Source organism: Phaethon lepturus, unplaced genomic scaffold (genome assembly GCF_000687285.1).
Source record: "Phaethon lepturus isolate BGI_N335 unplaced genomic scaffold, ASM68728v1 scaffold27076, whole genome shotgun sequence".
Taxonomy (NCBI): Eukaryota; Metazoa; Chordata; class Aves; order Phaethontiformes; family Phaethontidae; genus Phaethon; species Phaethon lepturus.
This window is the reverse complement of record NW_010548666.1, coordinates 6,094-21,337: the sequence shown is the minus strand read 5'-3', so window position 1 is coordinate 21,337 and position 15,244 is coordinate 6,094. Positions and strand designations below refer to the sequence as shown.

General features: G+C 45.7%; 2 protein-coding genes across 2 annotated transcripts in view; one reads left to right on the top strand and one right to left on the bottom strand.

Annotated features, from left to right (window-relative positions):
• The first annotated feature begins 655 nt into the window (after positions 1–655).
• On the top strand, positions 656–9,666 carry RAB1A (RAB1A, member RAS oncogene family). Its single transcript, XM_010290055.1, is given in 6 exon segments — positions 656–678; positions 2,303–2,375; positions 4,519–4,614; positions 6,069–6,164; positions 7,197–7,328; positions 7,606–9,666. Coding segments are annotated over 6 exon segments (618 nt in total). The 3' UTR covers positions 7,804–9,666.
• A 991-nt stretch (positions 9,667–10,657) lies between these two features.
• Positions 10,658–15,244, bottom strand: part of CEP68 (centrosomal protein 68kDa) — a 6,558-nt gene continuing 1,971 nt past the window's right edge. Inside the window, 5 exon segments of the mRNA XM_010290056.1 lie at positions 10,658–10,678; positions 11,100–11,134; positions 13,073–13,169; positions 13,410–13,532; positions 14,822–15,244. The exon segment at positions 14,822–15,244 is cut by the window's right edge and continues 30 nt beyond it. Coding sequence (XP_010288358.1) covers positions 10,658–10,678; positions 11,100–11,134; positions 13,073–13,169; positions 13,410–13,532; positions 14,822–15,244 — 699 coding nt within the window.

Sequence of the window (15,244 nt, the reverse complement as noted above, 5' to 3'; positions counted from 1 at the left end):
TGCTGAAGTGGGAGGGAGCTGTTTGAAGGCTGAGGCAATTGTGGCTTCAGTTCATGCATAATCCTGGGGAAGGAGGCATAGGTTTAACAGTGGACCAGGTTTCACTGTTGTACCTTACCTTGGTCTCCAGGTTACGCAGAGTTTCTCTTCTGCTCTTGGAACTAAATTATTAGTGGGGGGTAAGAAGTTTTACCTGTCTCTTGTTACAGTTGCTATTGGGTAGCCCCTTGCCTTGGTTCCTGGGTGATGTTGGTGGCTGAGAAGCAACAGAGCTGAGCAGCTGAGGGTAACACTGGTCAATACAGTCCCACTTCTTCAGTGATCCTTAGACTTAAACCACTTTTTTTTTTGTGATAAAGCACAACTGTGTATCCTCAACCACTGGCTTGTCAGTGTGGCTGTGGTGGAGTTTCTGCAAGTGGAGCCACAGGGAACGCAAAACTCTTCTTTTGAAGCACAGGGAGGCAGGGCTCAGGACTGCGGGTTATGAGGTGGGATTCGGGTGTCACCTTAGGGGAAGGCCCAAGCTTCAAGAAACATATATTTTTTTTTTGTCCCTGATCACCAGTGTAAGTGTATGAGCAGTAATAATGCTCTGGGCAGTAACAATGTTTCAGCTATCTTGAAGCTGTTAAGGTATGTGGGTTGTGATGTAATGTAACTTATCTCCCCTGAACAGTTTGGGTTAACTGTTATTCTGCTAAAACCATCTTGCCTTGTATTATTGGTACAGGACTTGACAGGTGGAGTAGTGAGTTCTGTGACTGTAAAGTGCTAGATATCCTTTGACTTTGGGGTACTTAAAGTACCTTGAGTGCTTTTAGCTTTATACTGTGGGGGAAGGTTGCATTTTTAAAGGTCAACTTATTAGTTGCTATGTTTACCACTTCTGACTTCTCTCTAGCCTTGAGAGAAGTGCTGCGGGAAGTGGTGAAGGTTTCAGCTGAACGTGTTCTTCCAGCCTGGGACCAGCCAAGATGACAGTCACTTGGGCACTTGAGCAGAGGAGTGGTAGAAAGCCGAGCAGTTGACCATCTGCCTGGCTGTTATCAGCTGGGGATGAATGCAGTTTCCTGGCTGGATTCCTGCCAGCCAGAGTCAGTGGTCATGCTGAGGAATAATAGGTGGGGACAGTTGAACTTCAGGCATTTGCATATACTTTATCCTCTCAGTTTGGTTAAGTGGGCATAGAAATATGTCTGTAAACTCTTGTGGTTAAATGAGAACTGGACTTAATCCTGGACTCTACAGGGCTGAAGAGTTGTAAACCTAGAATGGGTTAGTCTAGTATTTACAAAACAAAATAACTTGTGTGAGTGGTGGCTTGTTGCTTTTTCTCTGCTGCTTGATCTCTAGTATTAAACTGCCCTGTTAGTCTTATGACTAATGAAAAATCTGATGTTTTGCCAACAATATCTTCACTACTCTTTGAAGTAAAAGACTGGGTTGGTCATTGATGATACTGTGCTTGTTCCCTCAATTTTGGGAGGACTCAAGGTTAAGCAAAAAAAAAAATTGATACTTTTTCTACTGTGACTTGAGAATTACTACTTTCACACCTGACATTGTCTAGAGCATGAGTGTATCCTCATCTGGCAATGGCTTTAGCTTTATTTGAATTCCTGAAAGGCAAGTGGAGTATGCGGTCAGTGCCAACTGTTAGTAGTGTATCGTGGAAGGTAGATACTCATTTTGCTGTAGCAGGCCACTAAATTTGGGGTTCATAGTTTGTGTATTTAAATTGCATATTATGCTGTTGGATTCTGCTGGAACTTAAATTTGGGTAACTTAAACTGAGGAAAGAATTGGATGCTTTTGGGTAGCTACGTGGTATTTGTGAAGCTGGGCAGTGGAATCAAGCCCTTGGCTTTAAAGAAGATGCAAAGATAGTGGCTCTGGTGGACAGCAGGCTGTTGCTGCCATCTGTGTGCTATTTAAGTTCAAGCCTCTGGTTGAGTCACTCAATTGCAAAGCATCATTTTCATCTTAGCTAGACCACAAAGGGCTGAAGTAGGACTGTGTTAGTCTTGATGATAGTCATGCCAATACTGACAGAGTAACTTCCTAGGAAAGTGCAGTTGTACACAAGTGCTGTGTTCAGAGCATCTACCTCGCACTTCCCTTACCAAGTAAATTAAGTAAATTGTGAGTGTGTCTGAACTGGATAGAGAAACTTGGAGTTGTAGGTGACTTTCCTAGTAGTGAATTTTCCCTTCTCAAACATCCTAATGCACTAGCTATAAGGAATGTTGTTCTTGATAGTGGTTCTCATTAAGTGACTTAATTTTTTTTCCTTCTGCAGTGACTATTTATTCAAGCTACTTCTGATTGGAGACTCCGGTGTTGGGAAATCTTGCCTTCTACTTAGGTTTGCAGTAAGTGATCATGCTTGAAAATTTTATGTAAAAAAGCTACCAGGTACTCGGCAAGAACCTCTCTGCTACAAGAACTGCTTGAAAGGACTGATGTCCATTAGGTCTAGTATACCAAGGAATAAGTAAAGCATTGCAAAACCCTCCTGTCTTCTGCATTTGTTTCTAGCTGATGTATTTGAGTAATACAGAAAGAAATAATATCAAAAATATGTCCAGTTAAGTTTAATTCTCACTTTCCTGTTAGTTGAGAACAAGACACTAATTTAACTTCCATCGTGCCTTCAGGCATGAAGAGTACAAATGTATCAGGGCAAAACCTTGATCAGTTACTACTTGATCTGAATATTTTCAGCCAGATGAAGTTTGGTATCTTCATTGAAAAGGCCTACCAATTGCTTAGCCAGAGGGAGAAGTAATTTCAGTAATACTCTGGGAATAATAAGGCCTTATGCTGCTTTTAGTGAGTGTGTAATAAATGTTGAAATTGCCGGTGGGCTGCTTTGGCTGGAATTTGATGCAAGAAGCTCTAGTTTTCCTGTCAACAGGAAAAATTAAAATGGATTTGACAGCTCTTAGTGGAAGAAGCTCGGGTCCAGTGAACTCCTTATGTACATCTGTGCCAAAGTGCAGCTTCATGTTGCTGTGGGAGGAGAGGAAGGAAGGGAGAATATGGGGCATTAGTTTAGAAACTAGAGTTTGATACTACTGCAAGATGGTGGCAGCAGTTTCACAGCCTAAACAATTGCTCCAGGCACCTCTGGAAGGGCCCTGTTGTGTTTCATGTTACTAATGTGAACCGGTGGTTTCCTGTGCACAAATAGCATCACACAAGTTAAAGCTACTATGACTGTTCGTGTGGTATTAGGACAGGGAGATGTTAAAACCAGTATGAACACTAGAAAGATGTAACCTGCTCTGCTTTCAGAACTGGAGGACATGGATTGGAAGTGACACTGAGGCTGGAGCAGTATTCCCAGATCAGTCGAGCCTGCTCCTCTTGCAGATATTTTTGAATTAAGTTTGGCTTCATGTGAATAATCCAACTTTTATTTTTTGATAGCCAGCATAAGCTTCTGCTCAGCTATCTGGTGTTTCTTCAGCTAAGTAGCTTTTTTCCTTTAGAAATTTGACTTTCTAAGCTATTTTATCCTGGCATAAGGAATTACCACAGCATCTACTTACCTCTGTTCTTCCTGCTGTAGGTTAAACAGCATCAGGCTTTTCACACATACCCTTCTGAGTATTGAAATGTTAAGGAAATAAATGCCATGTCATTCTCAAAGCTTAATGCTTTATTCTTACTTGCATGTGCCCCCTCATGTACTACCTAAGGTGTCTTCCATTCACAGCCCAAAGAAACCCCTAGCTTTTGTGGTAGCTATTGGTTGCATAAGGCTTTTTGTGGTATATTTTTACATGAAGTTCCATCTCACTGGTACTTTGGTACTTCCTTCATGCTGGCAAGCTAACAATCACTAGAAGGTAGCAAGGACTGATCCAGTGTTTCCTGTGTGCTGTAAGGCCTGCTGGAGGCCCTGCTGTCTGGTCCCTGCAAGCAGCTAAACCAAACTGTGTTTTCCTTCCTGTATTTACACAAAGTGCAGAGCAGAGGACTTAACACAAGTACCCAAGCTGTAACTTTAAACTGCCTTAGCAACCAGCTGTGGCAGCAGAGGATCTGAAATTCAGGTGGGAGTATCACTGAGGCACAGCCTCTGACTTGCAGGTAGCTGCTGTGTAATACAGATGGAAAAACCATCAAAGGAAAATAAAAATCTGAGACATTTTAGTAACCATAATGGTTATTCTAAGTAGCTCTTCAATCTGCCAACATGAGCAAAGACTTTTTTTAAACTAAGTTCAAAAGGACCTAACACTATTTCTAGAAATGAGTTTTATCGACTAGTTTTTGGAACGTAAGTCTTGTTGTGTGAGGTGCTTTTAAAAAAACTTCGCAGAATTTTTGAAAAGTAGCTACTCAATGAAAATACCTAGCTACCTACTGGACTTTGCCATGAATGACCAGAACTGTTTTTGTTAGGGAATTAAAGTACCTTTGTCTGGTGCCTGCCTGTTGCATAATAAAGTAGGTGACTATAGAAGAGGTGCAGCCGGCTTGACTTGTGTTTGCTCTTTCTCCTAGGATGACACGTACACAGAAAGTTACATCAGCACGATTGGTGTGGACTTCAAAATCAGAACTATAGAACTAGATGGGAAAACAATCAAGCTTCAGATAGTAAGTAGTATTTCTCAACTCCTGGGTACTTTAATCTGTTGAAGCACAGAATTACATTCCATTCATACTACTGGTAGTTATCTTTGTACTTTAATCATTGAAATATAAGTGATACCTTCCCTGTTACAAGAGGCTAGGCAGTTTTTACAAGATTGCAAGAATTCCCATGGCCTGTCCTTAAAGAAGGATGCTTATCAAGGCTGGCCGCCTGAAAAAATGCTCATTACAAATTTATTTTCCTGGGAAGAAAAGAAAGCTTATGTATTTAAGGCACTATGGGCTGTGAGCTGAAGAAGGGTAGAATCCTGTGCTGGAGTGCACTCATACCAAAACTAGTGTAATTCTGCAGTATTTAGCAAGGATTTGTGTAAGTGCAAGAACATCATGCAGTTGTCCCAGATGCCTGAATTCTACAGCAGCTGTTAATAACAGACTGCACTGTCTAGTGCTGGAAACTGCTTTTGTTGACCTGAACGGAAAAACTGACACAAATGCTTGTAACTGGGCAGTGTTTCTGGTTATGCTTTTGGCCTTTCACTTGGAATAAGTAGGGGAAGAGACTTGGCAGTTCTTTCATCTAATCTTGAAGCTATAGAAAGTCACACCTGGTGTAATGAAATCTAATATCTATGCAAGGTCACATGCTCCTTGTCAGCCGCTGCTTCCAGCTCAAGCAGAGGCTCTCAGGACTTGAAGGCAATGACTCAGGGATTCCACGCTGTGTTGTGGAGCAGGAGTCCAGTTTACGGCTGGAAGCCTGAGTCTGATCCTCCAGACTTTTGTGTAGCTGTCCCATGTCCAGAACAGCCCACCAGCAATGCTGTTGCTGCTGAAATCCATATGTAAGTCTGACTATTTTTAACATGCAGCTAGCCCTATTCTTCACATGGCTCCAGGGAGAGAAATATTTGGGTGAGTGCTGTTCCTGTCCTGGTGGGGGGAGAGGTCAAGCACCTGATGTCCCTCCTTAACTCTCCCAGCAGGAGGAGGGAGCAGGTTTGGTTGATGGTGTTGCCTTTAAATACATTTGCTGCAGCCCCTGTACCAAGGAAGCTGAAGGGAGGGGTCATGTTAGAGACCCACATCTCTCTGACCTTATTCCTAGCAGGTTTTTAAGCCCTGGCTCACGTTTTGTTCTGCTGACCACTGAACCATGGCTTCTTCATGGGTCAGAACTGCTTAGTGTTTTCCTCAGTAGAGATCTCTTTGACTACACTCGTCTGAAACCAAACAAATGAGCACTTGCAGAAAAGTACCTACTAAAGTGTGATTCTTCTCAGTTAAAATTTTCTCCAGTCCTATTTGATGCCTACAGTTTCAGAGCCACTTCTGTAGCTGTGACTTGGATATGCTTGTAGGTAGATGGCTGGTCAGCTGAGCTGTATTTCTGGAAGCTAATGTGTAACACCAGTGCAGTGACATCACAGTAACTGATCCTGTTATTTGTCTTGTAGTGGGACACAGCGGGACAGGAGAGATTTCGAACTATCACTTCCAGTTACTATAGAGGTGCTCACGGCATCATAGTTGTGTATGATGTTACAGATCAGGTAAGTGTTAAACCTCTGCCTGGAGAGCTTTTCCAGGTGGAAAACATTAGGCTGATAAGTAAATAAAACTGGGAATTTTAACAGCTTGTCTCTTTTTGAGGAGACAGTGACAGTGTTCTTCAGGCTGTATTAAGGTTTATCAAGCCAAATATATGCGTTAGCTTCTAGTGTGGGGCTAAACACAGAAATCAAAGGAGCAGTGGGATCTGTGGCTCTAAAGCAGTTGTATCTTAGGCTTAACCTAAAGCTTGCTGGCCAGGTGATTGTTCTGTGAATACTTCTCACCCTGCCTTTGGTAGCAGGAGGTCTGAGTTGTGCATGGAAGTTGTTGAATGATTTCTGAATGTACTTGAACTTTGGTCTATAATAAAAACTGGCATTTGAAACAGAAAATTGTCAGCATGTGTACAAGATACAACTGAGCCAGTGTTCTCTGTGAAAGAATCTCTGAAGATTACTGGTGCAGTTGTCCTGTTTGAAGGGCTCTTAGGAAGTGTAGAGTTTCCTGAATTAATAGAAAAAGAACAATCGGGTTCAGTTGCTAACTTGAGTATCAGTTCGGCATGGCAGGTCTGCAGTTCTGGAGGCAAAGGTTGTTCCAGCATCTCTACAACAAAGTGGTTTGCACCTAATACCTGGTGCTTTGTAAGTGCCTGGGATTCCTCTGCTTTCAGCTGTGCTGTGTCTTATTGCTGCTGCTGCAGGAGGAGTTAGAGTCCCAGGTGGTAGAAGTTGTTGACTCCAAGATATGGAGCAGGGAAAAATAAGTGGGGTGGGGGGAGGAGTGCAGAGGGAGGAAGGGCTGATGGTGTAGGGCTTGGAGCATGGACTGAGGAGCTGTATGGACTCTGACTCCCCTGTCCTGAGGCAAGCAGAGGAGTACTGTGTTGCAGATAAACACGGCAGTGTTAGTTCTCTCTTGTTGTGAATCACACAAAGTACATCATTTGATATTCTTCCCCAGCTGTTCCTGAATAGTGCTGAGCTTTCCTCTTGGTTAAGGGTCTTGCTTACACTTCTCTTGTCTCCTAGGAGTCTTTCAATAATGTAAAACAGTGGCTGCAGGAGATAGACCGCTATGCCAGTGAAAATGTCAACAAGTTGTTGGTGGGGAACAAATGTGATCTGACCACAAAGAAAGTAGTAGACTATACAACAGCAAAGGTATGTTGATACTGATGTGCATTTGCTTTGAGCACTGTCTGGATTGTAATGCACTTGAGTAAGTTCTAGTGCGGGGAAGTGTTGTGGTACACAGACATCAAGGTGCCATAAATGCACTGCAAGGGGTCATTAAACCGCTTGCAAGTCATCACCAGGCTGGAGTTTGGGAGCGGGGCAGAGGTCTAGGAACTTGTGGCTTACCCAGTGGCGCACCAGGAAGCGAGGTGAGGTGTGAATGGGTGTATGAGCTCACTGTTCACTCTTTCTTAATTTGCAGGAATTTGCAGATTCTCTTGGAATTCCATTTTTGGAAACCAGTGCAAAGAATGCCACAAATGTAGAACAGTCTTTCATGACCATGGCTGCTGAGATTAAAAAACGAATGGGTCCGGGAGCGACAGCTGGTGGTGCAGAGAAGTCCAATGTTAAAATTCAGAGCACTCCAGTCAAGCAGTCTAGTGGAGGTTGCTGCTAAAACTTGCCTCCCCCCTTTTGTCTCACAACAATGAATTTGCAATCTGAACCCAAGTGAAAAAAAAATTGCCTGAATTGTACTGTATGTAGCTGCACTACAACAGATTCTTACCGTCTCCACAAAGGTCAGAGATTGTAAATGGTCAATACTGACTTTTTTTATTCCCTTGACTCAAGACAGCTAACTTCATTTTCAGAACTGTTTTAAACCTTTGTGTGCTGGTTTATAAATGTGTAATCCTTGTTGCTTTTCCTGATACCAGACTGTTTCCTGTGGTTGGTTAGGATGTATTTTTGTTTTGATGTTTCTATTGGCATGTTTAGATGTCGGGTTTAGTCTTCTGAAGATGAAGTTTAGCCATTTTGTATCAAACAGCACAACAGTGTCTGTCACTTTCCATGCATAAAATTTAGTAAGATATATGTAAGATCTGATTTGCTAGTTCCTTCTTGTAGAATTATAAATGGAAAGATCACACTATCTGATTAATAGTTTCTTCATACTCTGCATATAATTTGTGGCTGCAGAATATTGTAATTTGTTGCACAATATGTAACAAAACTGAAGAAATGTTTAATAAATATTGTACTTATTGGAAGTAATATCAAACTGTATGGTGATAAATATTGTCTTAATTTGTATGGCTAAGGGGGAAATCAGGCTTGCATTGTGCACAAAACATATCTGTGTGCAGCCATGGCACTCAGGCCTTCTAGTAGACCAGAGACTTTCCCTGCAACTAAAACAAGTGACTGTGGCCCAAAAGCCTGAGTTGTCATGGTGCTTAAGGCACAAACGCTGTACCAGAAACACCCAGCCAAGGTTCATGGAGGCACAATGCACTCTGAATGTACAACAGTTCCCTAACTTAGTCTTGGAACTTAATTTATTTCTCAAGGACTCTAGGGAATTCCTATCTGCTTTGTGTAGTAGGGAAGAGAACAGCATTTCCCTAACATGAATGACTTCAGTGTAACCTTGAGGTGGCATAACTTTCTACCAGTATATTATGTCTTTTCTATATACCGTTAACCCCCTCCTCTTCTAATCAATACTCTTTCGATTCAGTGCAACAGCTTAGTTTCTATTCTGTTCTGCATAGAGGCATCAGAAGGATGAAACAGGGACAGTGAGGCCCCACAACAGACTGTTGCTCAAAGTAGGCGCTATCTATCTTGAACAATTTGGAACTAACCAGCAGCCACGAGGTTTTGGACAGTGTGAGATTCTTTGTACAGAGCTAATCAAATCATTAGTGCCTGATGTCTAGCTAAAAGCCACAGGGAAGCTAGCCTATAACACTTCCTATACATGTAAAATTGTTCAGCTTTATCTAAACTCCAATGTTCAGCCTATTCTGTAAATAGTCTCATGTCTGAAAGACCATGTAACATTCCCCTAGTAGTAAATACACCCTGTGATAGTAAAAATATAGCCTAGGTATGTTGTGAGGTATAAACTAAAATTGGTGCAAATATCCTCTGATTTTTTTTGGGGGGGGGGTGACTTTGGCTAATGGCTTTCTTCAACATAGCTGCATCAATCAACAGGCAATTGTAATACATAAAGTATTGTCATGGTTAAGTTGAACTCTTCCACTTGAGACCTTCACAATAAAGTGATGTGCTTTCTATTAGAGATGTGCTTGTTGGTATAATTCATTGTATAATGTGACTTGCTCCTTGAGAGGGGGAGCAGTAGGAGTAGTGAGTGCTGCTGAGATCAGGAAGTGAACCAGAAGGTGTATTGAGGGTAAAATATCTTCCCTTCAGAGAAGTGCACAAATGAACTTAAATGTCAAGATGCCTGCTACATACTATCCAAAACAATGTTAATATATACAGTAATAAAAGCATTGCAAAAACCAACTTGGGCTACACCAGTTGTTGGGTGGTTTGTTTCCCCCTGCCAAGTGCTTACTGTGCTGGTGCGGTCAAATGCCAGAGGCTGTGGGGGTCAGGCTGGAGGTGTGTGGGAGAGGGTAGAGCAGGCCTAAAAACCCTGGAGAAAGGCACTGTGTAGCCTCTTACCTGAAATACTAAATATCTTCATAATAACTTGCAAGTGGTAGCAAACTGGCAGCAGAGCCTTTCCTTGTACGTCACTCCCATCCCGCCCTGTGATGGGCTTTACGCATCACCCTGAACACCCACGGGTATAGGACCCTGCATGGGCAAAGCCAGGGAGACCAGTCACCCTGTAACCATTTGCCTCGAGCCTTTCTGTAGAGCTTGCGCTGAGCTACGAACTGTCACCCGCAACATGGCAGTAATAAAGCCTGCCCTCGATGTTGAGGAGGTGGAAGGGGGAAGAGTACCAATCCCTAATTAATTGTCATAACTGCCTCAGTTTAACCACCTACTTGTGCAGTACAGAACCTTCATTTTGTTCTGGTCACAAGAATGGGAGGAAATGATGTATTCCACACAAGAACATGAGGATTGCCACTTAGTTTAAAGGTTAATTACCAACATTCTGTAACTGGCTGTAACTTTTTGGCTACTTACCTTGTTATGTGGCCTCAGAAGTACCCTTTTCTGTTGCAGAAAGAGTCTGGAAACCCTTTTTTTTGGTAGCCCTGACAAACTGCAGTAGCTGTAAGAGGGGAAAGGAACAACTTCCCACCCAGGGAAACCAGCGCAGCACTACCACAGCAGGTAACAGCTGTTTAACCTGGTTCTTCCCTGAGTGTACTCACCTGTTTGTTTACTATTATTTTATCAAGACTCATATGGCCTGTTGTCCCTTTTGAGTTTATACATAAGAAAACCAAAAGTTAAATAAGCTCTGCTTCAGCAGGGAGTGGTAATTATACACGAGAGCTCACTTTGCTCCCAAGAACCAGGAGGAGTTGCTATTTCTTGGCTTCTAACACCTATTTTTGAAGAGCATAAACAAAACATGAGAACACGGCTATTAAAATCACACAGCTTTACTTGGAAGTGAGTTGCACAGCACGCTATGGATCACTCGGTTAAAAAAGTGTGTTCCTGACATTTTGCTAATGCATGGAGCAGGCCACTGCAATAAAAAGAGAAAGCTACATTAAAAAACAAAGGCCAGCTCACAAAACTCACCAACGTAGTCGGCACTGTTAACTAGACAGCCCAGTAGCCGAATAACTGCTGTACAGCTTGCCTTTCTCGAGCCACGGTTAAAAAAAAAAAAAACCCCAAACTGAGATCAGCGCGGGCTGGCTGACTCTGAGCAGAGCGATCATACGTGTTTTGGCATCTCTGCAAGAGGTGAAGGGGGGGTTTGGTGCTTGCTGCAATTCTTCTCAGCCATCCTGAGACTGGCTCATGAAGCCCAGGTCTGACAGAGGCAGCGCCTGAAATAAAATGGATTAAGTTTGCTACTGTGCTTCAGCTGCAATCCAGCAAAGAAAGAAAACCCCCGTATACTATACTTAAAACACTTCCACATAGCTCGCTCCTGTATAGGATATAGCTATGTATATTTAGTAATGAAAAATACCAAAAAACCCCCAAGATAATATTATTCTCCACTGGAAGTAATGTTTCCCCTTTGCAACTCCAAATTTTAAGGCGTGGAGTGAGCCATGGGGAAATCAACAGCTGCGGAAGCACCCGGCAGCAACTAGGGAGGGGGGGGGGGGGGGGGCCTCCACCCCTTTAAGCTGGCACTCCTGCCATGCCCTCCTCAGACACTCTTGTCGCCGCAGTTTTGTTCAAGAAACCAGCAAACAAGTTTTCTAGCCCGTACTTTACACCTGAATTTACTTGCTTCCCTTTCCCACCATGACACGGCAAGCAGGATTTTATCTTGGGGGGGGGGAGAATAAACCCCAACACCAACCAACCAACTCCTCCTTTTCCATCTTCCCTCTGCTGTCCAAGTGACTCTGGGAGAGTGGCTCCCCCTGCCGGACTGCTGCCGTTCCCTCCGCCCTGATGGGCAGTGACCTGCCTGCCGGCTGCCCCAAGGAGCTGCCATCACCCTCCTCACGCTCTTGGGTTTCATCAGCTGGTTCACCGACCGCTGCTCTTCCCCTGACACACATTTAAAGACGATGGGGCATCCATTTTGAGATCGCCCTTGCTTTCTTCTCCTTTTAGGCTTTCAAAACGCCAGATTAAAAGAAGCAATAACAAAGCCTGATGTATAGTGTTTGCTAATTTAAGTGTTTACCTTCCTATGCTTCCCTCCCTCTCCCCCCACCGCAGAAAGGCTGGTTTGCCCCCCTGCTTACCCACTGAGCAGCTGTCTGCTGCACCCCCTCATCCTCCATCCCGTCCTTGCCATGCGTGGGACCCACGGCAGCTAGAACGGACTCGTACAAGCGCTCCGCGTGGGTTTCCAGCTCTTCGGACTGTTTCGCAATCAAACCCAGTGTGTCTTTCAGAGCTGGAAAACAAAATGCATGATGGAGGTGGCAGTAACGTGACAATTCAATGCTTGTAACAGCACTAAGAGAGAGTTCCACTCGCCCAGATGGACTTTTGAAGGAAACCGACCGTTGTTAGAAATCAATAAGCTGGTCTTCATCCCATCCACGTTGTGATGCAGAGTTTGGAGGGGGTGGGAAGCAACCTAGGAGGTCCCAGGTTAGGAGTGAAGATACAGACACAGGGGCTCCAAAGGAAACCTTTGGGATTGTGTAAGGAAGCCCATCCACAATGCAGCACTTGACCACTAAAGCCCCTCTGGTGACTGCAGACGCAGCCCGGCCTTTGGAAATCCCTTGCGCAGGATGCACCACATCACCGGAGCAACTGCCCCATGCGTGCCGTGCCACCAGCCAGGCCGGGCTGTCTCCCCGAACCGGCTGCTCACACCTGTCCTGGGATGCAGCGAGTGCAAGCAGGGTGTGAAAATCGCCTCCTCCTGTGCTGGACAAGAGCATCTCCTCCCAGCTACAGGCTGACAGCATCCCACAGCCCAGCGGGAGCTGGCCAAGCCATGGTTAAGATAAAAACCTAAGAGGGACCCGTAAAAGGCAGAAACACATCCATCGCCCATGACGGATGGCACAGCAAGGCAAGGGTCAAGGCATGGTGCAGCTGAAAGCGCTCGGGAGTAATCGCTTCAAACCTGCAAGTCACCTCACCTCCAAGTCCCTGGACAGCACCGGAGGTGTAAAACCCTTTTTGTTTTCACGTACATACCATAGAGCTGCTGAATGGCAAACTCTGCCCTCCACTTCCCCACCCCCACACCTGTGGGGCCAGGGATTTCAGGGGGCAGAGCTACAGCCAGCATCACCGGCTGCGTCCCCCACCAGCCCTGCTCAAGCACTCCCCCTCACCTGGCGAATTCGACGCCATGCAGTCGAGGAGAGCTTCTCCCCTCTCCAGCACGCTCTCCGTCAGGCTCCGGTGGTCAGCCACATCCTTCCTGAACTCCTGGGGAGGGAAGGAGAAGAGGAGTGCTGCTGAGAAGGGATTTTTGGAAAAGACACACCTGCGGCAGGTTGCCTGTGGAGCAGTTTCCCCTGAGCAGGTTCCTAGTGTTCCCAAATTTGGCTTTACACACCTGATGCACCCCGCACCACCCACCTGGACCGTGCCAGCGGTGTCTTGCTTCGTGCTGCTGGCTGCCTGCAGCACCAAAGAGGGGAAAGAAAAACCAGCAGCGATACCTACCACGTAGCGCTGCAGCGATGCCTTCACGCTCTCGGTGTCCGGCGAGGCTGGGACCCAGCTGTCGGTGATGTCCACAACGTTGTACAGCCAACGAATTAGCTCTTCCAGCTGGCAGCAAAACATCTACTTAACGAAGCATAACAAAAGGGGTTACTTATCTATTTCTGCAAGAAAGATACAACAGACAGCACCTGCTTCCTCCTGCTCTCCGCCGCGGGGCTGGCAGCATCCGCCTCCCCTCAGCACACAAACATCCCCAAGCTTGGAAAACCAAGGGTCAACAGAAAAAAGTGGGGGAAAAAAAAGTGCAAAAAGCAAATTAAACTCCTAAACACGCCCCAGAAACACTATGTGGCCAGAATGGAGGGTCACCGTCAAATAGCAGCTACGGAGAGGTGTGTGGGAAGCCAGTGGCACCCAGGCTGAAGGAAGGGCTTTGCCTCCATCACCTCCCAGCCGAAGAGATACACCCTCCTCCTCACCGGAGTCACGCAGTTAATTTGCAGTTGGTTTTCCCCAAGGTTTGTCTCATTCAATTAAGTGCTTTCATTTATTTTTAAAGCCTCTCAGTAAGGGATTATTTCTGTAAGATGCTGCATGAAACGCAGGGGCCTCTGCTTTCACCGAAACCAGAATCCAGCCCTGCTCCTGCTCCTTGGGAGTCAAGGTTTTGCTATAAGGCTGAGCTGCTTCTCCCTGGCATCGCAATTTGGGGCGACAGAGAGATACACCCTGATGCTGACAGAGCAGAGGGGGAATGAGTTGCACTGGTGTTTGCAGCTGTGTGCATGATAATAATTACTCTCTTGCAAACAGCCCAGCCCGGAGCTGGGGTGAGGGGAAGGTGGGAAGCAATCCCCACCAGCTGGGGAGCACAGCCCCAGTGGCAGGGTGGCATCACTCACCTGAAAAATAAAAATTCACAAAATAATCAGGAAACTCTTCAGAGAAACCCACCAGTTTGGCCTGTCCTTTTTATACCCTTAAGTAGGACCCAGGCTGGGGAAGATGAGCGAGCCTGGGCCGAAGGGCAAGGCTGGCCATGCCACAATCAATAGCCAGAGTGATGGGGCAGGCAGCGAACGCCGGATTTCATGCCAGTCCAGCCCCGACTGCAGCTCCACATCTTCCCGGTGCAGCGGCACTGCGGGAGGGGCGGGCTGGGGGAAGCAGAGTGCCACATTTCTGCCAAGCCCAGCCCCACAATGCTGAGCCCCAGGAAAAATGAGATGGGCTCTTGCTCCATCAGAAGAAACTATCTGTTCCAGTGAGCCCCCCTGTATAAACAACTACTGGCTGCCAGGCACCAAACACGATGCAGAAGGGGAAGCCTTAATTACTTGTGCCATAAATACAGGCACATTTTCTGCGAGATTTTCCCGTAATAAACTTCTTTTCTGGTCTCAGCCTACCTTAACGCACTGGGCAAGAGACTCGCTCTGCTGGCTCTTCTTCGGATGCCCCTCGACCCGTGGTTCATTTCGGTACGTCCCATCCAACGTGTCCCTGAGACCGGTTGGTAGATGAAGCCCCCGCAGAGGAGCCCTATGGATCCGGGCACACGATTCAGTGTTTTCCCAGCTGGGCTTTCGAGAGCTGCAGGGGTGCCACAGCCCAGCATAACCCTCAATATTCCCTGTTTCGTCCCTGCCGTGCACTTCTCCGAAAGGGGCCAACTCGGATGAAAGGGGCTGCCTGCTGCTGCTGTGACGTGGGAAGTTACGGTGGTCGTTCCCGGGCATCCTTATAGTTAAGGAAAGATCGGACAAAAACTGAGCCAGCCTTTCCAGCTCCCGCAGTCTTGGAGGCAGGGAGAGAAATTCTTCATCACCCTC